Source organism: Pelmatolapia mariae, linkage group LG12 (genome assembly GCF_036321145.2).
Source record: "Pelmatolapia mariae isolate MD_Pm_ZW linkage group LG12, Pm_UMD_F_2, whole genome shotgun sequence".
Classification (NCBI taxonomy): Eukaryota; Metazoa; Chordata; class Actinopteri; order Cichliformes; family Cichlidae; genus Pelmatolapia; species Pelmatolapia mariae.
Genome location: NC_086237.1, coordinates 28,837,466 through 28,858,416, shown reverse-complemented (window position 1 = coordinate 28,858,416; position 20,951 = coordinate 28,837,466). Strand labels below are relative to the sequence as shown.

Below are 20,951 nucleotides of genomic sequence, written 5' to 3'. Positions count from 1 at the left end.
GTAATAGTTGCGCCTTCGAAACATGTTAGCTGCAGTGGTGAGGCACAACCTTGGCTTTGAAGACAAGCGGTCTCTGTTTCTGTGTCACCGTTTTTCAAGTTTCACAGTTGTTTAGCGAGTCCTTGACAAACATTTGAAGAAAAGTCTGCACATTCCATGTAAACTATGGGTGACCGCAGCAAACTGTTAGCAACTGCAAGGAGTTTTTTGGTGCAGCGACCAGCAACCTCCAGCAATAATCCACCCACTTGGTGGGGAATTACACATTATTCCCTTGAAACAGTGGTTTCCAGGGTTAACTGACCCGTTTCTAGGCCTGTGTGACTGAGGCCTGATAAATGTACAAACCTAAGAAACAACCCCAGCATTAACAAATTAGCCGACTACTACATAAGCCTTTTTCATACTCCCTAGCCCAAAATTATTTTTCTGTACATACCAACCAGGAATGTTTTCAGTCCAAAAAATAAATTGTTATATATGCTTACACAGAGCAGTCTGCTAATGTTATTAGTTGCTTCTTGTCTCGTGCTGTGTTTACAGTGTTGTGGACATATTGCAAATATTCAAGTTAATGTTTCCCTTACAAGGACTGTGTTTGGTTTTTGTTCAGGATGTGTGTTTTGTGGAAATTTAGTGCAAATATCTGTCATTTGCTGGAAAAAATTGAATACGTTAGTTGTGTCCTCTTCTTGCCCTGATCATCATTAGGGCTTTTCTAAACTTGTCAATATTACATTTAGGCAGGTTGTATAATTTACATTTAACTAGTCAAAATAAGCATGATTTCAGGCTTCTGCCCCCACAGTGTTTTCACACTAACTGATGGAGTTAGGTTTCAGAGTGGGTCCTGTCAGTCTTAGACAAATACAATCTTGTGTTAACCTTGACACATGGTGCGGACAAACCAGTCAGCTCAGTGCCTGAGCAGCACAACCCAGCCTGTGTAAATTTGTTTGGAATTGTCAAAACGCTGAGAATTTTAATGTAACAGCCTCCCTGAATGTCACCGGATTTAGAAAGTGTAGAATTCATTTAAGAACTGTTAACAGGATCCAGCTGGCTCTCCTCATGTGGAGCAGTGTGAAGGATCGATTTCCTTCGTCACAGTTTATACAAACGTGCTTCTGTACTGTATACATTTTAAAGCAGGGGAGCTTGAATTGTGTGTCTTCTGCTATTTAGGGTGTTACAAGGAATTTTTTCTTCTTTGTTTTTTTGTTTTTTTAAATCTGTTCAAACACAGACTTAGCACAGGCACAGATGTGAGTAAAATCTATTTGATTTCCTTCAGCGGCTGAACCATATACATTTTGTCCTGACTTTTTGCCCCTTCTGTCCTTCTTCAGAAGGGCTCTGTCTGAAGGATTTCCTTTGTGTCACGGTGTGTTTATACACCCTCGAATGCAACGTGTCTGTGTGTAACAGTGTGTGTTCTCTGAGAGGAATTCATGTTATTTGCTGTTAACACAGCTCATAATGGAGCATTGAAATCAGAACCCCTAGGCTCGGGAAAATGGCGTGCTTCGCCTGCCTCAAATGATTACACCCCTCTGCCCTCAGGGCAAAATGACCCCGTTCTGACGAGGGGAAAGAATGCGATTGATCCAGACTTGCCTCAAAATAATCAAATCAATTCATTTTTTTCCCTCTTTCTGCTATGACTGTGCCAGTCTTTCAAAGTAATCAGACTCAGGGAAAAAGTGCCTTAATCTTCTGAAAAATGAATCCTTTTTGTTGCATGTGTCAATCTGTGTGTCTCAGAATAGAGCAGCTCCTCAGTAAGTCTACTGTTAAGTGTTAGATCTTCTGTGTGGGAAGGAATCATCTTTCTGCATTCCACAAACACAATGCAACGTTATGTTTTAATCCACGCAATGATTGTAACTAGAAAACTATCTTCAGAGGCCTTTTTTAACTAAAATTATAGGAATATGACAAAAACATTCTCCCGCCCTAGGCAGAGACACAAGCACACAATAATATGCTAAACTAACAGAAATCCACATAACTACACTCATGCTTCATTAAGTACAAATTGCTAGTATCAGGTTGGTGCCTTTTTTGCCATCGAAACTGCCTTTATTTTTCATGGATTCAACAAGTTGGTGGAAAGTATCCTTAGAGATTTTGGTCTATATTGATATTACAGGATCACACAGTTGTTGCAGATTTGTCAGTTGCTGATCCATGATTGAAGTGTCCTTTTCAAAGAAACCAGTTTGAGATTATTTCACTTCTGTGACATGTCACATTATCCTGCCAGAAGCAGCCAGAATCAAAAGATGGGTATGATATGGTCATAAAGGGATGGATATGATCTGCATCAATACTCTGGTAGGCTGTGGCGGTTAAACGATTCTCAGCTGTAGCTAAGGAACCCAAAGTGTGCCAAGAAAATATCCATCACATCATTACACCATCACCACCTGCCAAACTTTTGATACGAGGCAGGATTAATCATTGTTTTAATATTGTTGTAAATTGCCAACCTACCATCTGAATGTTACAGCAGAAATCAGATCAGGCAACTGTTTTTCAATTGATAAGCCCGTGTATACTCTAGCCCAGGGGTGGGCAATCTCAGTCCACGAGGGCCGGTGTCCCTGCAGGTTTTAGATGTGTCCTCGAACCAACACAGCTGATTCAAATGGCTAAATTAGCCCCTCAACATGTCCTGAAGTTCTCCAGAGGCCTGGTAACGAACTAATCATGTGATTCAGGTGTGTTGACCCAAGGTGAGATCTAAAACCTGCAGGGACACCGGCCCTCGTGGACTGAGATTGCCCACCCCTGCTCTAGCCTCAGTTTCCTGTCCTTAGCTCACAGGAGTGACAACCGTGTGGTCTTCTGCTGCTGTAGCCCAGCTGCTTCAAGTTTCCACACGTTGTGTGTTTAGAGATGCTCTTTTGCACACCTTGGTTGTAGCAAGTTGTTATTTGAGTTCCTGTTGTGTTTTTTTTTTTTTTTTGACCTCTGGCATCAATAAAATATTTTCACCCAGAGAGCTGCCACTCACTGGATAGTTTTTCTTTTTCAGACCATTCTCTGTAAACTTTGGAGATGATTGTGTGGGAAAATCCCAGTAGATCAGCAGTTTCCAAAATTCTCAGGCCAACCCATCTGGCACCAAAAGCCATGACTTATTCAAAGTCACTTAAATCACCTTTCTTTCCTATTCTGGTGCTAGTTTTGAACTAGAGTAGGTTGACTTGCTGGTATGTGATTGGCCAGTTAAAGTGGAAGGTGAGTGCTAACTTCTTCTTCTTCTTCTTCTTCTTTTTTTCTTTTTTTTTGACAACCGCAACAAAGTTTCCAATCACATGGGAAAGAAAAAGAACAAAAATATTTTACTGATCTGTACGGCGCCTAGTACTGTTCAGTGTGGTCTTATCTCGACACTGTATTCATATCTCTGTTAAGTCGCTTTTTTTCTGTAATGGGCCCTCCTGGCCAGCGAGTTAAATTTTATGCCTTCTTTCTTTCTGTATATCTCACTTTTGGGGATTTTTGATCTTATTCAGACTCGGTGGAATGTTTTCTTTAGAAACATTTTCACAGCTTGCTCAAATGTACCCTTTTTTTTCTTCTCATCTTCTTTCTTCCTCTGTCAACTCCCTAAACTTCTCATGTGCTTTGTCTCTTTCCTCCTCTCTTTTAACCCCATCTAGTTTCCCTTCTCCTTTTTCACTAGTTCTTCCCCTTCTTTCTTCCCCAGCTACGTTTCCACTACTTCATTAGAGTGAAAACAAATGGGCAGTCAAGGCTGTGAAACAGAGAGAGAAGCAAACTCATGCAGTCAGCATGAAGCTGGACTATGGAAAATAATGACACTGACTGCTACTGGCCTCTTCAGGGACAGCTGGTGAAGAAAGTTAGAGTTATCATAGTAATAATGAGAAGAGGGGGAGGAGAAGAGAAAGTAAAATGAGGGTTGGCCTTGTGGTTAAAAGGCTAAACAAAAAATTTCACAAATGACAGAAACCAAGAGAAAATAATAAGAAAATTAGATAATATGAAACAATCGAGCGTGTACTGGGTATTCCCTTTACAAATTGCCCCACCAAAAAGTGTTTTGTGTAAGCAGTTTTGAAGTGTGCTTCCATTACCTGAACTGAGGTGGAGCGGTGTTTGGGGAACACGTATGAACACTGCTGTACCCCTAGATAGAGCAACCAGACAGACCTTGTTAAAAGAACAGACATCCCAATCAATATGGTCGTTCCACTGGTGCATCCAGCTGCCAGGGACTATACACTGATAGGCACGGCACAGCAATTTGCAGACATAAACAAGGGCCTAATTGTTCAGGGCCTGGAGGTTTGGACTGAAGAAAACAAAGATGAAGTATGGTGAAGAGTTAGGAGGCATTTTAACTCTCGTTTAGGAAATGAGAGTTTGGGACTTCAGTAAAACTTTCTTTGATGAGTGTTGTTATTGTGAACAGCGGGGATCCTTAGTTTAAAGGTTTCTAATGCGAAAGGGAATTAGGAGAAAGCCACTGCGTGCACACTATCAAGTGCAAGATAGGGAGCTTCTCTGGTTCCTATTTTGAAGGCTTTGGTCAGGCTTGAATGTTCAAAGTGGGGAAAGTAGTTTGAAAGAGTCATTTGCCATTTGTGATTTTCAGTGTAATCTTGGAGTCTCATCCCACACAGAAGAGCTGTATTGATTGGCGGTCTTAACTGAAGCCGCCTCCTGATCATCCCTTCATCTTGTTTCTAAAGGGCAGGAGCAAGGGACAGTGAAGGAGAGAGGGTGAAATAAAGTGAGACACTGACAGAGTTCACCGAGTAGCTCAAGGGAATCTCAGAATTGCCCTTCAACAAAAATCTAGCCAAAGCACACACGTAAACCTGACCTCACCTGGCCACACATACACCCCCATGCACATCTTGGCCTTCTCCCTATCTTGTCCTTACTTTATTTATTTGTTTTTTTTACCCCATTCCCATCTTTTTGTCTGTTTATTTCGTCTCCCTTTTCCTCCTTCTCTGAGTAAGGACAACCAAGGTTGTTTGAATTTTGGATGCTGCGGACATCTTTTGTTCATTCAATTAGTTCATTCAAGTAGCCCCCTTGTCTGTCTTCCCTCTTTGTCTCCTCGCCCTCCGCTTCCTCCATCATCCAGTGCTGTTTACTCACTACAGCTGAGGTCAACATAATCTCATGGAGTCATGGGCAGACAGTAGACAACAGTCGGTTTGCTCAGGGTACTCGGAGTTGCCAAATGTGATAGGTGTTTGGGCAGTAACTAACAGTACATTCTTTTTTCCTCATTGTCTCACAGAGGCAGCAACGGTAGGTTATCAAAGCACATTTTAGCCTGCAGGCACAGTGTCTGACTGTGTTAGTTATGGATTGGCTATTTAATGCTAATGACAATGTAACAAGCATCACTGAATGCACCGGCGTTTCAAATTTAATATACATCCAGCCAAGTTTGAGGAATGGGGTGGGGCTGTCGCCAAGGAAGGGGCTGCGTGTCTGCGTGTCCTGCCTGTCTGTGTGTGTGTATTAGCAGAAAAGTACTTGGGCATTGACAAAAGCTTTTTTGTGAATGGGTAAATGAGGCTTGTAGTAAGAGTGGTCAAAAAGAGTAAAAAAAAAAAAAAAAAAAAAGCTTTTGCGAAATTTTTAGCGGGATTGATTACATCTGTCAGATTTACAAGTAACTGTGAAAAAACATCCAATAAATATTTTTTATTGGAGCAGAGTTCTTGTGACAGCTTGCTTAACATTAGAGCTGAGAACAAAGATACAGATTTACACCATAAAAAATGCTTTTACTGACAGAGAATCAAATAAAAGGCTGAAATCTGAATACAAAATGTTTGTTTGTCCTTTTTGTGTAACAGAACTTGACTCTAGTTGTATTGCTTTTATTTCATTATTAGGAATTAGCCAGTAATTCAGGATAATAACCCAGCCGTAGGTGTTATTCACACTTCAGCCTTCAAATGAGATCACTGAGTGCTGGCCACTGCTTTTTGACTTTGACCAGTTTACAGACGTAATCTGCTGCTTGTGCTCTTTAAAGAGTCGCTATGAATTTTGTATAATGGTTTTCTTCGAAAGGACAGGGTCAAGCTGTCCTTGTTATTTATTTATTTATTTATTCTGAATAACAAGGGAGTCATGCAAAGCAAAATAATTAAACAAGGTAGCTCTGTTGTGATTATCTTTAAGGAATTCTGCGAGTGTTTGACCTCCAGTAAGCCGCTCTGGAATTTGTGTTTCGTGTGTGTTTGCCAGTACCCAATTAGCTTGTTTGTGATTTTAGAAACCAAAAAGAAATCTTAGTTTGTCCAATAGGTAAGCTGGGAGTTTTATTGTATTTCCAGTAATGAAAGCGTTTTGTTTTCAGAGCACCATACTAGAAGTATTATTATTATTTTGGGGAGAATTTTGTCCAGCAATGTTTTTATGCTCTATAATGCCATTTGGACTGTTTTTAATCTACAACTCTCATGCAAAATTCTTGTAAACGTTTGCTCTCATGTGATGTGGTTTGTCACAATAACTTTCTTTATCCCAAAGAAATCATCATGTTTTTGGACAGTGACATATTTTTTGAATTTTGCATCTGTACACCACAACAGTGGATTTCAAATTCAATGATCAAGATGTGATTGAAGTGCAGAGTTTCGGCTTTATTTCAAGGGCTTTAAACAAAGCGTTTAACTTTGTAACTTGTTTAGAAATTACAGCCCCTTTTAAAAACGGTCCCCCATTTTCAGAGGCTCAGAACTAATTAAACAAGCTAGCGTGATTTTAAATAGAAGGATTGTTTGTAATACTTGTTTTTAATAAAGATGAAAATCCTTGCAGTGAATGGTTCCCTGAAGTGAACCCAGGGACAAATGTTGTTTTCTCCCTGATGATCTGCTAGGCCATTACTGTAGCCACCTTTAGTTTCTTCTTATTTATGGGTCTCTGTGCCATTACCGTTGTCCTTAATACTTGAAAAGAATGATCTACTGGGTTGAGATCCGACTCCTTAAGAATACGAAGTGCTGTCTAGTCATTTTCCTGAGCAGAGTCTGAGCAGAGAGTATAAGCCTCTGCACTTCAGAATATTCCTGACAGAAGTCACATCACTGAGTGTAACCAGCGTTTTGCCCCTTGTTGTAAACTCTGTGCAGTTATATTTTTGAATGCATCTCTTGATTGTAAACTGTGATATTAATAGACTTACCTCCTGAGTTAAAAGAGGGTTTTCTTTAACTTGGCTCGGTGTTGTGATGGTTTTTGTTAAGCAAGCAAAGGATTCTGCAATCAAACACTTTAGTTATCTTCTGTGGTCTTTCAGGCCTTTTGGTTTTGCTGAGCTCGCCAACACATTCCTTCTTTTTAAGAATGTACCCCATTGTTGATTTGGCGGCTCCTAAAGTTTTTATTATACTCTGATAGGTTTATTTTAGTTTTTCAGCATAATGATGGTCTCCTTCACTTGCATCAACATCTTCTTGGGCCTCGTTTTTAAAAGTTCCAGTGAATAGCTACCAAATCCAAGTTCAACACTTGGAAGCAACTCCAGATCTTTTATCTCCTTAATTTGTCACGGAATACCAGAACAGGGAACAGGCCTCATACGGCATCAAACTGTTATCAGTCACTTGTCCAGTTACTTTTGTCCCCTTGAAAGCAGAGGGCTTTCAAAAATGGCTGATTGTTAAACAGCAAATGCAAAATATTTGTTGAAGTCTTTGAATTAAAGCTGAAATTCTGCACTTTAGTCAGATATTAATTGTTCTAAAAAATCCACTGTAATTTTGCCTCTGTACACTGTGGTGAGGGAAGTATGCTTTTTATTGGCATAAATAGAACCATCTGTTAAGACACACTTATTAATATTGCATTACAGTTTTATAATTAACAGTACTATTTTGTGGACCTTTTGGCTATGCTGTAAAATCTAATTAATTCCCCGAACTTAAAAAAAAAGTGCAAACTCTTTGCCTCAAAAAAAAACTAACTAAATCTTACTTTAGACGACTATGTTAGGAAAACTTATTCATTGTGAGTGTATGGATTGCCTTCACCTTTAGAGCCACTACCCTATATTAACAAAACACCTTAAATTTTAATTAGCTTTATTATATTTGGCCTAATAGATTTAACCATGATGGTATTGTTCGATGTATTGTTTTCTGAGACTAATAAATTGCAAAAAGCCTTTTGAGCAAGGGTATGCTTTCCTCCAGTCTGCAGCGATAAGATGGCCGGTGTGGAAAGAAGGATTGGCCTGAGCCTTTTACACATTCCTTTAGTTACCTTTGTCACGCGTGATGGAGTGTGGGGTTTAAGAATCTGGCCTCCAGAACCTCTTTCTCTGACCCTGTTCAGTTGAGCCCCCATTCTTCTTTGTGTGTGCGTGTGTGAGTGTTTGTACTGACACCCTGCTTTTGAGTTCTGCTGCTGTCTGATATTGTGCAGGGATGAGGAGGACCAGACCTTAGTTGTCGCAAGCAGTGCCTGACCTGGTTTTTAAACGCACGTTCAGAGCCAAGCGCTGCAGATTTCAGCAAGGCTTGCTTGGCTTTTTGAGACAAAATCAAAATATTTGAACTCAGGCCTTCTTTGGTCAGAAGTATGTTCCTTTAAGCTTCTGAGCCAATGCATCAATAGTTCATTTAGAAATATTGAATCCTTCAGAATAAGTTTATGGGGATCTCTTTTTTCTCTCTCTGCTCCTGCATCTCCTAGTTTGTTGCTTTCTTGTTTTTCCCATACATTCCCCACTCCCTCCTTATCAGAGATGGTGAACTATTGTTCAGTTGTCCAGTTACTCGTTTGGAAACTTTACAACGGGGGCTTTTCCTCTGAGCGGTTTAAAGAAGGCTATAAATCTGACCTGTTTAAATCCAGACTCATTTAAGCTGTGTTTTACTAAGACCTGATGCACTGCATTCTTCTGCTGCTCAAACAGGCTTTTTAAACATTTACCCCAAATGTATTTACTGGTTGACTGATACACTGTCTACATAGGAACAGACAGGGAACGGGGGGTATTTGTCTCTCTTTATGGGCCAGGAACTAGCAATGGCTGCCACATGGCCAAAGAAAATGGGGAGAGATGAGACAAAGAAAAGAGCCCTGCAGACCTGTGCTGAATTTATTGAAAACAAAAAGGGAATAAAATAGCGGGGCCATTTTTGGGAAGAAACATTTTTGTAATATAAAAAGGACCGTGGAACATATCTTTTCTCTAAAATCTCCGCTGCACATTCGTTTAAATTATTGTTCAATATCAACCGTCAGTGTTCTGTTTCTTTCTCAGGGTCACGTTGCTACGAACAAAACAGCGCTCTGTGGATTACACCGTTTATTCCATTTCCCTCGCCTGATTGCTAGAACCACGAAGAGTGTGTTCTCACCATGACGGTCTAATACGATATGCATCTTCATGTTTGTGTATCTGATTATCGATTTACAACCTCATTCTTCTTTTTCCATCTGAGAATGTGAACGGCTGCAGCATTAGTCATCTTTACGACAGATTTTACTGTGCTGCTTACCAAGAGAGGGCCCAGTGTTTGCGGTAAATGCATATTTTACGTGGTGATAGAGTGCATTTTGCATCAGCGGATTAGTCTTTAAAAAAGAGAGGGCTCGCAGGAAGAAAGCACATAAGAGCACTCCAAGAGAGAGCAAGAGGTCAGCTTGACAACTTACTGTCGCTTACATTCAGCCATCTCATGTAAAAGTAGACAAGCAGTTGTCAGTGTGCACTTGCACATTCAACCCCACAACGCAATCTCATTTACTGCGCAGCATGTTCACATAAAAGGTGCTCTTTGCCGAACGACATATCAGACATACATCTTTTTGTTTTTCCCTCATCTCCCTCACCCTCTTGTAAACCCTGACAGCAGCGCATTTCCCATCAGGGTGAATTACACCGCACTTAGATCTAGAGGGCAGCATCTTTGAAGTTAAAATGGGGGAAAATATCATAAGTATAGGCTTTGCTCCAGATAGCTGTGGCTGCTCTCCCAGATGCTTCTCAAAGATTAGAATCATCAGTGAATAGCGATCTGCTCTATCATATGGCTCTCCTACAGACTTGGCAGCAGGTTCGACGGTGGGGTTGTACTGTACAGTACAGTGGATCAGGCCTGCATGGGCTAAAAAAAAAGAGAAGAAACTCCCTCAAAGAGCCATATATCTAAAGCACCATTCCAGTCACTACAGGCCCCATCGTCTGATAGCATTTTTAAGTTTATGTTGCCAAGCAACAAAATATCATTAAGCACTATATTACCCAGTCAGAGAGGAAGCAGCTGAATGGCTGGTTAGAAGTCAGTGGCACAATTGTAACCAGAGGACTCCCCTCTGTACCTGCCAGTTACCTACAGCATATGGTCTGACCTTCATGTCAAACTTCAGCTTTGAGCTGCAAATACCAAGCAGGTGTGGTGATGTCATCACATCTCATTTCACATAACTCACAGCTGTGCAAAGGGCACACAACATTGTTCAAGCTGAAAAGAGGAGGACTGTATCCGTGAACTCTGGGTATTTGCTGTGACAGGGTTTCTTTACAGATGGCTGTCGTTTGTAGGCAGAAAGATCTTACAGTAAGGCTTGCTGCCAGGCTACTGCAAGGGAAGAAAATTAATAGATGCTATGATGTATGAACGGCCAAGTCAGTGGATTTTTTTGGTCCACAGCGTAGGCTCCAACCTGCAAATTAATAGAATAAATCTCAAAACCAGGACAAGGAATCTCTCTGTTGCATTATATCAACATAAAACGTGTACTGTCTTTAATGTCCAAAAGAAAAAGAAACATCGGCCATTCATCACAAAGTAAAATATTTGAATTGCGGTTATTTCGTGCCCTATTGTATGTGACAGTGGGGGAAAAAAAGAAGAAGAACCCAGGTCAGGACAATAGCGAGTGTTTTCATGATTTCCATCAAAGCAATCTTGTTGAAGCTCAAACATTTAGCATTGCCACAACCAGCAATTAGGAAATGATTCAGCATTTTGATTGGGAGCCGTGTTGTGTGTGCCATGTTTGCTGAGCAAGTGGAGCTGCACTAAATTAGCATTAATGAATGTTATGGCCTCCCATCAGCGTGACAGGTCTATTCTTTAGATCTGTTTTAATTGTAATTAAGCCCTGATTAACGAGCTAGGGAATGTTTCATTCTCTTTTCAAGAATACAGCATAATATGTTATGAAGGCAATCAGGGGGTTGTCATTTTATCTGTTAATGAGGCTCAGCCATATGTCATAACAAACTTAACTTCTCTCTGTATCTTTGGAGGCCTTGGTTAAGCTTTTCTTCTCTTGTTTTTTGTTCTCTGTGAAGTCCCTGCCATCTTTGCAGGCAAACTGCAGGTGTTTGTCTGCGAGTGGGAGGGTGTGTGGGGGTTTCGATCTTTTAAACCTTTGTTCCATCTCTCGACTTCTCTCTCATTTCACTGTGTCCACTTAATAAAGACAATGAATGACCTTACATTAAAGCAAGATATGTAATTTAAAATTATAGTAAAGTCTATGCTTGTGTTTTTTGGAGCCAGCTGGAGAATTTGTTAAAAGGATCCCAGACATGACGCCTGAATCAAATTTCAAAATAGGAAAAGGAGACAGCTGTTAAATCATTATGTTTGTTTCTTCATTATTATACTTACTTTATACTTACTTGCCAGGCCTGCAGTGCTTGTATATTATGAGCATAAGCCAAGTAGCACCCTGGACGCCACTGCTTTGAGTGGTTTGTACATGATCACTCACAAAAACATAATAAACATCATTACCACACTACAGTGAAGAATATTTATTTGTTTCAAGTCATATGCAGCAGCAGTGTGATGATTCCCACAGGCTAAAGAAGAGCAGGGATCTGTATGGTTCTTCTACATACAGTACACACAGAGAATCCTCTCTAAAAGTGTTGACTTTATAAAAAGTTTGAGTCTGTCAAAATAGTGATAATAAATCCTGCTATATATAGTGCCGTTGCAGATGCAGTAATACAAAATGAAAATAGTTGGGGTATAAGTTTCATATTTACTAAAATAAATTTTAATGTATAATGTCTCACCCTCTAGATTGGATATACATTTCAGGATCTCTTCTGAGAAATAAAAGAGCTCAAGGTTGGATTGAAATAAATAATTCAGGCCAGGAATTTGAATCAATCTCAGGCCATTTAGGCGAACCCCATGTGTTATGTACTATTGTCACCACATTTTGTCTACACGACTAAAAGAATTCACTTTAACGATGCTATTGGATGTCTTAGCAAAAGACAAATAATAGTGCTATCAGTAAGCTATTTGCTTTTCTAGTTTTGGATTAGTTAAACTAAAAAAGAGTGTGGGAGATGGGTTAGAGAAAAATGAAAAAGAACTAGGTATTATTTATGGACAATAAAGATTTTTATAAGTATTATAAAAACCAACATTTTATTTTTAAATACTATGGTTGTCTTAATTACTGCAGGAAAGATGCAAAACCCCTACAGATGAAACTTGTCCACTATATGTATCTGAAAGTTCTCCAGACTACAAAAGCAAAACTTTGGGGCGACGAGACAAAGCTGTCTGAACCTGAGCTTTCGATGTCTGCTACGGCTATATCGGTGCACCAGTCAGAATACAGTCTGATATGCAGAGCTAGACACTGGCATCCAAAAGAAGTAGCTTGCAGCTCATGATTACTGAATAAGATATAGACTGAGGTCAAACTTTCAAATGAAAATATTTATATTCAAGCACTGAGCAAAATAATGAAAATTCCTAAAAGACACATACGCGCTGAAACGAAACAAAAACTACAGCAATTCAGACATGCTCAGACGATCTGCCTAGTGTTCTCTCTCCCTATCTTCTCCACCTTTCCTGTGAGTTCTCTAACATTATGTTTAGAGCAGCAGATAGACGTTGCATGTCTTGCAGAAACAGTAAGGGAGAAGGGTAAGCTGCATGTGTGCATTTGGGTAAGTCTTTGCAGTGCGTACATAATGGATACACTATAGCAAGAGGAGACAGGCTCTGAGAGTGGGCGACAGAGTCACGCTTGATGTGGATTCTGAAAAGTTCATCAGCTTATTTGCAGCAGGCCAAAATGACCTTTAGCTCACCAGGATACATTCCAGGTACTTCCGATGGCCAGTCTGCCACTAAACGTGCTCAATTAGAGCTGATTTCTATACTGTGAGGCTCAAACTAGTCCTTACATAAAAATACTCAAGAATATTATAAAGCACATAACATTCATCTAAAGGAACTTCCATACTCACAGCAGCAGCTACTCTCACAGTACAGTCAGTCAAAAAAGATGGAAGTAGTTTAGTCTCCCAAGGATTTCACAGAAGCAATGTTTTCACAGACCAAAACATGTCAGTAATTATCTATCCTTATATTACACGTGATAGCCTAAACCAAAGGAGGGAGAGAAAGCTTCACAACACCTTTAACCAGAGTGTGTGTGATTGCCTCACAAGCAGTGGGACCATTTTGGTGTAGTTCACTTGTTGCTCTGAGTTCATAGTTGGACACCTGTGCAGCCTCCGAGAGACACAGCTGTCTGCTTCTTCTGACCTCTGTGTGTTTGTGCCTCTGATCACGTTAAGAGGCGGTACAAGGGGAGACTTTGGAAGCGGGCCTTAGGCAGTTTGCACATTACTCATGCTTTCTTTGGTGCTTTTCTATTGGCTGAAAAAATATGACTAATTTTTCATTACTTTCGTCAGTTTGGGTTGGCTGATCCCACATCTGCCTATAGCTAGAACCGGCCTAGTCTCCCAAAACCATAAGTACCTACTAGTTATAGGAGCTTGTGTGAGAATCTGACATGATTAAGCAAGTTTCCATCCAAATGGCAAAGCAGATTTTTTTTTTTTATCAATCTTTCAAAAGCTGCAAAACAAAATTCAATATAATGTATTTTTCCAGTCACTACTTTTGTGACTATATGACAAAGTGGGCACATCCAACCATATGTTTTCGTTAGATGCTATTAAATCCCTGCAGATGAAGAGGACAGTCTTGGATCGTGTAATTAAAAGCATTTCAGGCAAACCAAAGCGAAGTCATAAAGGACCATATCCAGGTACAAAGAGGATGGGGAGTCCTGCAACAGATGGTATGACCTCTACCAACCCCTAATCAAAACATTGTGTATTCAGTCTGGTCATTATACATCACAACAACTTAAATAGCTACAAGTGTGCAAGTGTAACTAGGAGAAAAGGGAAAGGGTGATTTCCACCCTGATTTTTTTTGTGACACATTCAAAATGTGCATAAAAACAGGTGGCCTGAAACACATCCAAAAACATACCATAAAAGGCCTTGTGAGGGTAACTTATGGCCCAGCCAGCAATTCTCATGTAGAAAAATACTGAGATATTCAGACATCTGCAGGAACTCTTTGATTGTTATCCCCTTTCATGCCTCGATGTATACTCCACGGCAACGCTTCACTTGTTCGCTTTTATCTTTCACAGTACTTGAGGATATGTGATGATTTGCGTAGCAATTGGAATATAATATCTTATAATAATGGGAATTCTTTAAAGCAATATCCTGAAACACTGTTTTATTAAAGACTCAGCTTTACTAAAGTATCACTGATCACAACGGTGAATGAGTTGCTGGAACTTTCTCATTTCCATTTCTCGTCTCTCATTTGTTTGCCTGCTGATGATTCAAAGTGTTTTTCCAGAATTGGAGCTCAGAGAGTTATTTAAAATTACAACATCTTCTACTGTTTGTTATTGTCTTTCTCTTCAACACTGAGTGAAAAGAGAGAACTGAGAGTAGGCATCTTGAGCATTTAACATGAAGTCGTCCCCCCCCCACCACCACCACCACCACCAAGAAAAAAGAGAGATGGCATTAAGAATTCCTTTTTGACCCTGTGCTTGTTGTGATTTTATTACATTATTCTTGTAACACTGCTTTCCTAAAAGACTCTGGGTTTTGGCATCAAGCACCTTAACTTCAGCTCGCTTGTTTGTACTTTGGCAGTCAAAGGGAAGACTAACAGGATGTTGTTGCCTTTTAGTCTTATTGGATTTACTTGTTTTATTCAGAGTTTCCATCTACCTTCTGTGAACCAGGAGACATTGGTGGTCTCCCGGCTCATGCATTCTCTTCAGCAGATTTAGAGAAATAAATTAACTCTGTCTGTCTTGCATTTGTCTTTCCATTGTTTTGTCACTATAAATTGCTGATTTCCACTGCTTAAGAAGTTTGTATTCAATGAAGAAAAGGAATGAATTAGACAGATATAATGACACCCAGAAGAGATCATAACCCAAGCAAGAGTCAGGGAACTCTGACGATGCAAGACTCTTGTGACACTAAACACAGAAACCAACGGGCGTTTGGCCATTAAGCTCAGGAAAACTGTGAAACTTGTTTTGTCACTGCTTTGGCAACATCAGATGACTGTGTCGTCAACATGTGTGTAAGTGTTTATACATGATTTCCCCTGGAAAGTGTCATGCTCACGGGTGGGTAGGGGGGGTTGGTTCTGGGTGGGTTGTGGTTAACCCCTCAAGGTCTCTAGGGTTACTGTGCCTCTGTTCTTTGTCATATTCTCAGGCTTTCTCACTCTTGGCTCTAAGTGGCCCGACAGTGTTAGACTGGCAGAGAAGTGCTGGAGTAGCTATTAGCTCCTTGTCTTTCTTGTCCTCTGAGAACATGAGGGCCTTATTAGCCTGGTGATCTCAGCTGTCCACTGGTGCTTCACCCATAACGACAGTCTAGCTGTATGTGCATATGAGCATGCACACGGCATGCTCCTACAGAATCAGCTATCGTTCATAGTAGTTCAGTACACAATTTGTACAGGGCACTAAGAGGCCAAGCAGGGTTTCTGCTAGTCTTAATTAGGTCATTAACCATATTTTTATTTAATCAATTTAATAGTTTATTGGACCTAAAACCATATTTCTGTTAAATGTATATCCTTGTAAGCTTTTATTTTAAAGAATATTTCAACAACCTCCTGGAAATCTATTCTGAAATGGGGTGAGTGATCGCACAAATCATGGCACCTCCAGCCTGGACATAAGCCTGGACAATAGTCAAAATTTGTCATTACTGTTTATCATTTTATAGCTTAAATGTATTTATATTATACACAGTTTTTTTTTCCTCTTCTTCCTCCTGTCCATGGAGGAAATTCTATAATCCTTTTGCAAATCACTTGCTTTTAACTGAAAACAAACTGAAAACAACCGGAACAAAGTCTGCTGCACTGAATCTGTAGAAAAATACACTTGCTTATATCTCACTAGTATCAGGTTGGACCTTTATCAGAAATTTGGGGGAATATTGACATGAAGGCATCACACGGTTGCTGCAGATTTGATGGCTGCACATCCAAAATTGTAGCCTGGGTACACTGTAGTCATAAATGATGGACATTGTCAGCAACCTACTCGGGTAGGCTGTGGTTTTTAAACAGTGTTCAGTTGGTACTAAGAGGCCCAAATTGTACCCACACAGTTACGCCACCGCTGCCAGCGTGAACCACTGATACAAGGCAGAATAGATCCATGCTTTCATGTTGTTTATGCCAAATTCTGACCCTACCATCTCAATATCGCAGCAGAAATCAAGACTCATCAGACCAGGCAACATTTTCACTATTCTGTTGGTCAATTTTAGTGAGCGCGTGTGAATAGTAGCCTCAGTTACTCATTCTTAGCTGATTGGAGTGGCACCCGGTGTAATCTTCTGCTGCTGTAGCCCATCTGCTTTAAGGTTCCACGTGTTGTGTGTTCAAAGATACTCTTCTGCTTACTTTGGTTGTAACAAATGCTTATTTAAATTACTGTTGGCCTCCTATCAGCTTGAAGCATTCTGACCTCTGGCATCATCACGGCATTTTCACCCAGAGAACTGCCAGTCACAGGATATTTTCTTTTTTTAGGCTAGAAAAGAAATACTGTCTGAGGAAATGTTTGTACGTCACTTCTTCAGTAACTTCAAAATGAATCCATTTGATGTGACTTGTTTTTCCTGAAGCCTGTAAGCATATATTTTTAGACAGGAGGACTATACTTTTTTTATCCTCCATCACTGCCACTGAAAATACATTATTAAGTGATTGAATGGAAATATTCAAAGACATTAGTGCTGCAAACAAAAGCTATTCTACATATCTACGACTTCTCCTGTTTTCTTTCACTAATAAAACTACGAACATATCATTAAGGTGGACTTAGATCCCATGGGCTAGTGAATGTCTTTAGTAGCATTTTGAAAAGGAGAAGGAAAAAAATGACGCAGTGCACATTTACATTTCGTTTATCCAAGGTTTTTATCATATTGCATACTAAGTTAGGCAAAAGAAGCATTTCTCTAAGGTCTTTCTGTTCCAGCCATCATAGCAGACTAAACTTCACTAATATTACAACTAAGGATGATGTCAAGAACTGTAGCATCCATCCTACTACTGTGTAAAGCATGGGTGGGGGAACTCCAGGCCTCAAGGGCTGCTGTCCTGCAGGTTTTAGACATGTCCAGCTGATTTAAATGGCTAAATTACCTCCTCAACATGTCTTGAAGTTCTCCAGAGGCCTGGTAATGAACTAATCATTTGATTCAGGTGTGTTGACCCAGGGTGATATCTAAAACCTGCAGGACACTGGCCCTCAAGGCCTGGAGTTCCCCACCCTTGGTGTAAAAACAACTATAAACCCACCACCATCTGAATAGACAGAATTCAAATACTAAAATTTTTGTGTTGGACTTTGACTCTTTATTATTTCGGTGATGTGCTCAAACATAAGCTGGCTCCTTAAACTGGAACTTTAAAAATGTAAGATTGATAGAAGCAACAGTAGTTAGGAAAAAAAGTGTTAGAAGGTCTAAAGCTAAAACAAAACACGATCATATGTTAACAGCGTATGTCTTTGTGTTCGTATTTGCAGGTCAACGAGGAGACAGTGGAGAGGCTGGTGGTCCAGTACCCTCACATTGTGTTCAGCACAGTGATGCAGGACTGCAAGAGAACCCTGGAGAGAGCTTATCAAATGGGCTGGAGTCCCAACACATCGAACACTTCGTAGCTACTGCTGGATCACACAGACACGCTCAACAAACACACGCACACATAAGCACATAAAACACATTTGCTATACAAAGGCCCTTTTTTGTATACACACACAAAATGCGAAGCTCAGTCATGTTTGCTTCTCATTGACTGTTCAAACATGCATGTGAACATGTAGCTACACACTCACAGACACAAAGTCTGAGTCCATCAGTTTTATTTGAAGCAAATCTCTTCAGTATGAGATTTTACAATTCAGTCAGGCGATGTAGTGATATCTGCTCTAGGTAAAGGTAAGGAGTATCACTCCTCATACCGTTTCACTTCTCTGTATCGTGGTGGGGTGATTAGAGGTAAAGTTGCAAGGCTAAAGCTTTGGTCTTGAATAAAAAGATTCAAACAATAAACATTCAGAAACCATTGGAGCAGAATTATTTTAGTGAAATAACTTCAAAACAGAAAAATTAATTCACCAACCAAAACTGGTGATCTACAGCACTGCACCTCTGTCGCCCCAGGAGGCATCATCTTACTGCCTCAGAGCAGACAACAACTGAACGGCCAGGACCTCAGACCTCACTTAAGGTTGTTTGAAATTAGTTACGTTTATTTTGTCCACTTGAAACTTTTTTTTTCGTTCTTGGATGTTCAGTACAGTATTAAAAGCGCCTGCAGACTTGTACAAGTACACGTGGTGAGATTTTTGGCAAGGACAGAGCTCTTTGCAGTGATTCAGTATGCACATTGTTATCATACAAAAGGAAGATTCAGTCCAGAAGAAGTCAGAACTGTGGAAAATTTATGGCAAGAAGAAAGCATTGAAATGTGCATGTTTGCAGTGAGATCGTGACCTTACTGTCTCAGCAGGATATGGAGCATTTTGAAATGTGAAGATGAAATTGGCATCCATTTTACCTGGAATCAAGTGTGCTCTTTTTCCGTGCACGGATTTATCATTGACTGAGCATTATGTTGAGAAATTTAACAGTGCTTGAAATAGCAGTTGCCTTTACCCAAAAATGATGGGCCATATTATAAGAATATTAACCACAGTCATCATGATAATTAAGAAAAAGTGTTAAGCCTTAAGTGGTTAGCAAATGCCATCCAATTATAGAAATTATATTAGATTTTATTGGAAAAAAAAAGACAAGTCAACACATTAAATGTTGTAACTGAGAAATGCTCATTTTGAATTGGGTATCAGTAGGGGGAGGGAAAAGTTGAGATTTGGGAAACAGAATGTAGCCCACACTTTTGGCTCATTAGTGCATAGTTTAATAGCCAAAATCCTCCGATTATATAAGAATGCATTAGTGCACATGGTATGGTGCTTACACCCCTCTGAAGTCACTTTAAATGCTGAATATATGCAAGTTTTTCCAGCAACATGTGCCATCCCAACAAGGACTTTTCAGTGAATGCCTTGCTTATTTCAGCAAGACAATGACAAACCATTTTCTGCATATATTGCAACAGCATGGCTTCGTAGTCAGAGTGTGTCTGCTGACTGATCTGTCTGCAAGCCAGGTCTGCCAATTTGGCATGAAATTCAAAGTCGTAATATATTTTTCAATATACAGCATAATTTCTCAATTTCAACATTTGATACAATGTCTTAGTTCTATTTTAAATGTTTCACTTAGCATCTCAACTTTTTTGGAAGTGTATTTGATTTCATATATACATATATATATATATATACATATATATATAAATATAAATAAATACTGTGTGGGGTTTACTTATCGGAATATTGGTTTGAGCATATACTTGTAACATTTGCTATGTAGCAACGAGCAGTTTCTCTTTCTTAGTTGTGTAGGATGCAAAGAAAAGAAAAAACTGGCTTGGGCCTAACACCAGAGTGAGTAGAAGTTGCAAGGTGAGAATCATCGTTTTCATCCATTCTTTAGAAATTCAGCAATGTACATTTAAAAATGCAAATATTTTTCTATGGTGTGAAGCAGCTCGGGGCTCAGCCTCCATGTCACTCTGATATGAACAATAGCTTACTGAAGTTAGAATTTAGAGTATTACTGTAAACTTTCAACAGCACATAGAGAATTCAGACAATTAAAAACACGTTCATTTTATTCGTGTCAGGATTTGTAGACTTTAACCGACGGAGGGTTTCTCCCTCGATCTGCTTTTGTTCTATTTCTGTTCTTTTGTAATCCCCATATGCACTTCCTTCTCTGCTAGATGTTGACACACTTGATTCCTGATTTGTTAAGGCAACCGTAAATGACTGGATTTACATAAAGATGAATAAAACACTACTACTTCAAGCTTTTTTCCCCCCCTCATTTCTTTCTGTATGTCTGGAATTGAGTCAGGAGAGGAATATTCAGAACGCCAGTGGAACACTTTTCCGCTCATTTTACAACATCTGTTGAGCACTTAAACATTTTTTTCCATCAAGATTTCCAGACCTTTTATTATATGAGTTGCATATCAACAAAGAGGGCATACTATTTATAATGCTAGAATGGTGAAATTGAACACAAACTGCATTCTGAGGTAAAATGCAAATAGGGATACTAGCATGTTTTTCTTTGGAACCTAAGGCCTTGGAATGTATGAGTATGACATACCAAAGCCTCTGTATTTTTAGAAATAAAGATGTTTTCAACCCTAAACTGTGCATCGATCATTTCTTTTCTACTGAGCACCAGAACAAATAATAAACCTGCATTTCCATTGGGATAGACTTTCAAGTTCGGCACTTTGGACAGAATTTTTACATCTGAGACAAAGTGAGGATGCATCAGCTTGCTGCCCAGCAGGACAGCAAAGGACTCAAAGAGCTAAGAAGATGTCACTCAATATGTCCCCCTCTTATAAAGGCCTGTTTTACTGTTCAGTGTGTTTCGTGTTCAGTGATTAAACACCGGAGATAGCATCAAAAAGGATACAAAG

The 20,951-nt window shown here is 39.7% G+C and overlaps 1 protein-coding gene across 1 annotated transcript in view; it reads left to right on the top strand.

Annotated features, from left to right (window-relative positions):
- The window catches only part of fbxl17 (F-box and leucine-rich repeat protein 17), a 227,464-nt gene extending 207,144 nt beyond the window's left edge, over positions 1-20,320 (top strand). The window contains exon 11 of the mRNA XM_063490430.1: positions 17,908-20,320. Within this exon, the coding sequence (XP_063346500.1) occupies positions 17,908-18,045 (138 nt within the window). The 3' untranslated portion in view covers positions 18,046-20,320. The remainder of the gene's footprint in view (positions 1-17,907) is intronic.
- Positions 20,321-20,951: the final 631 nt, after the last annotated feature.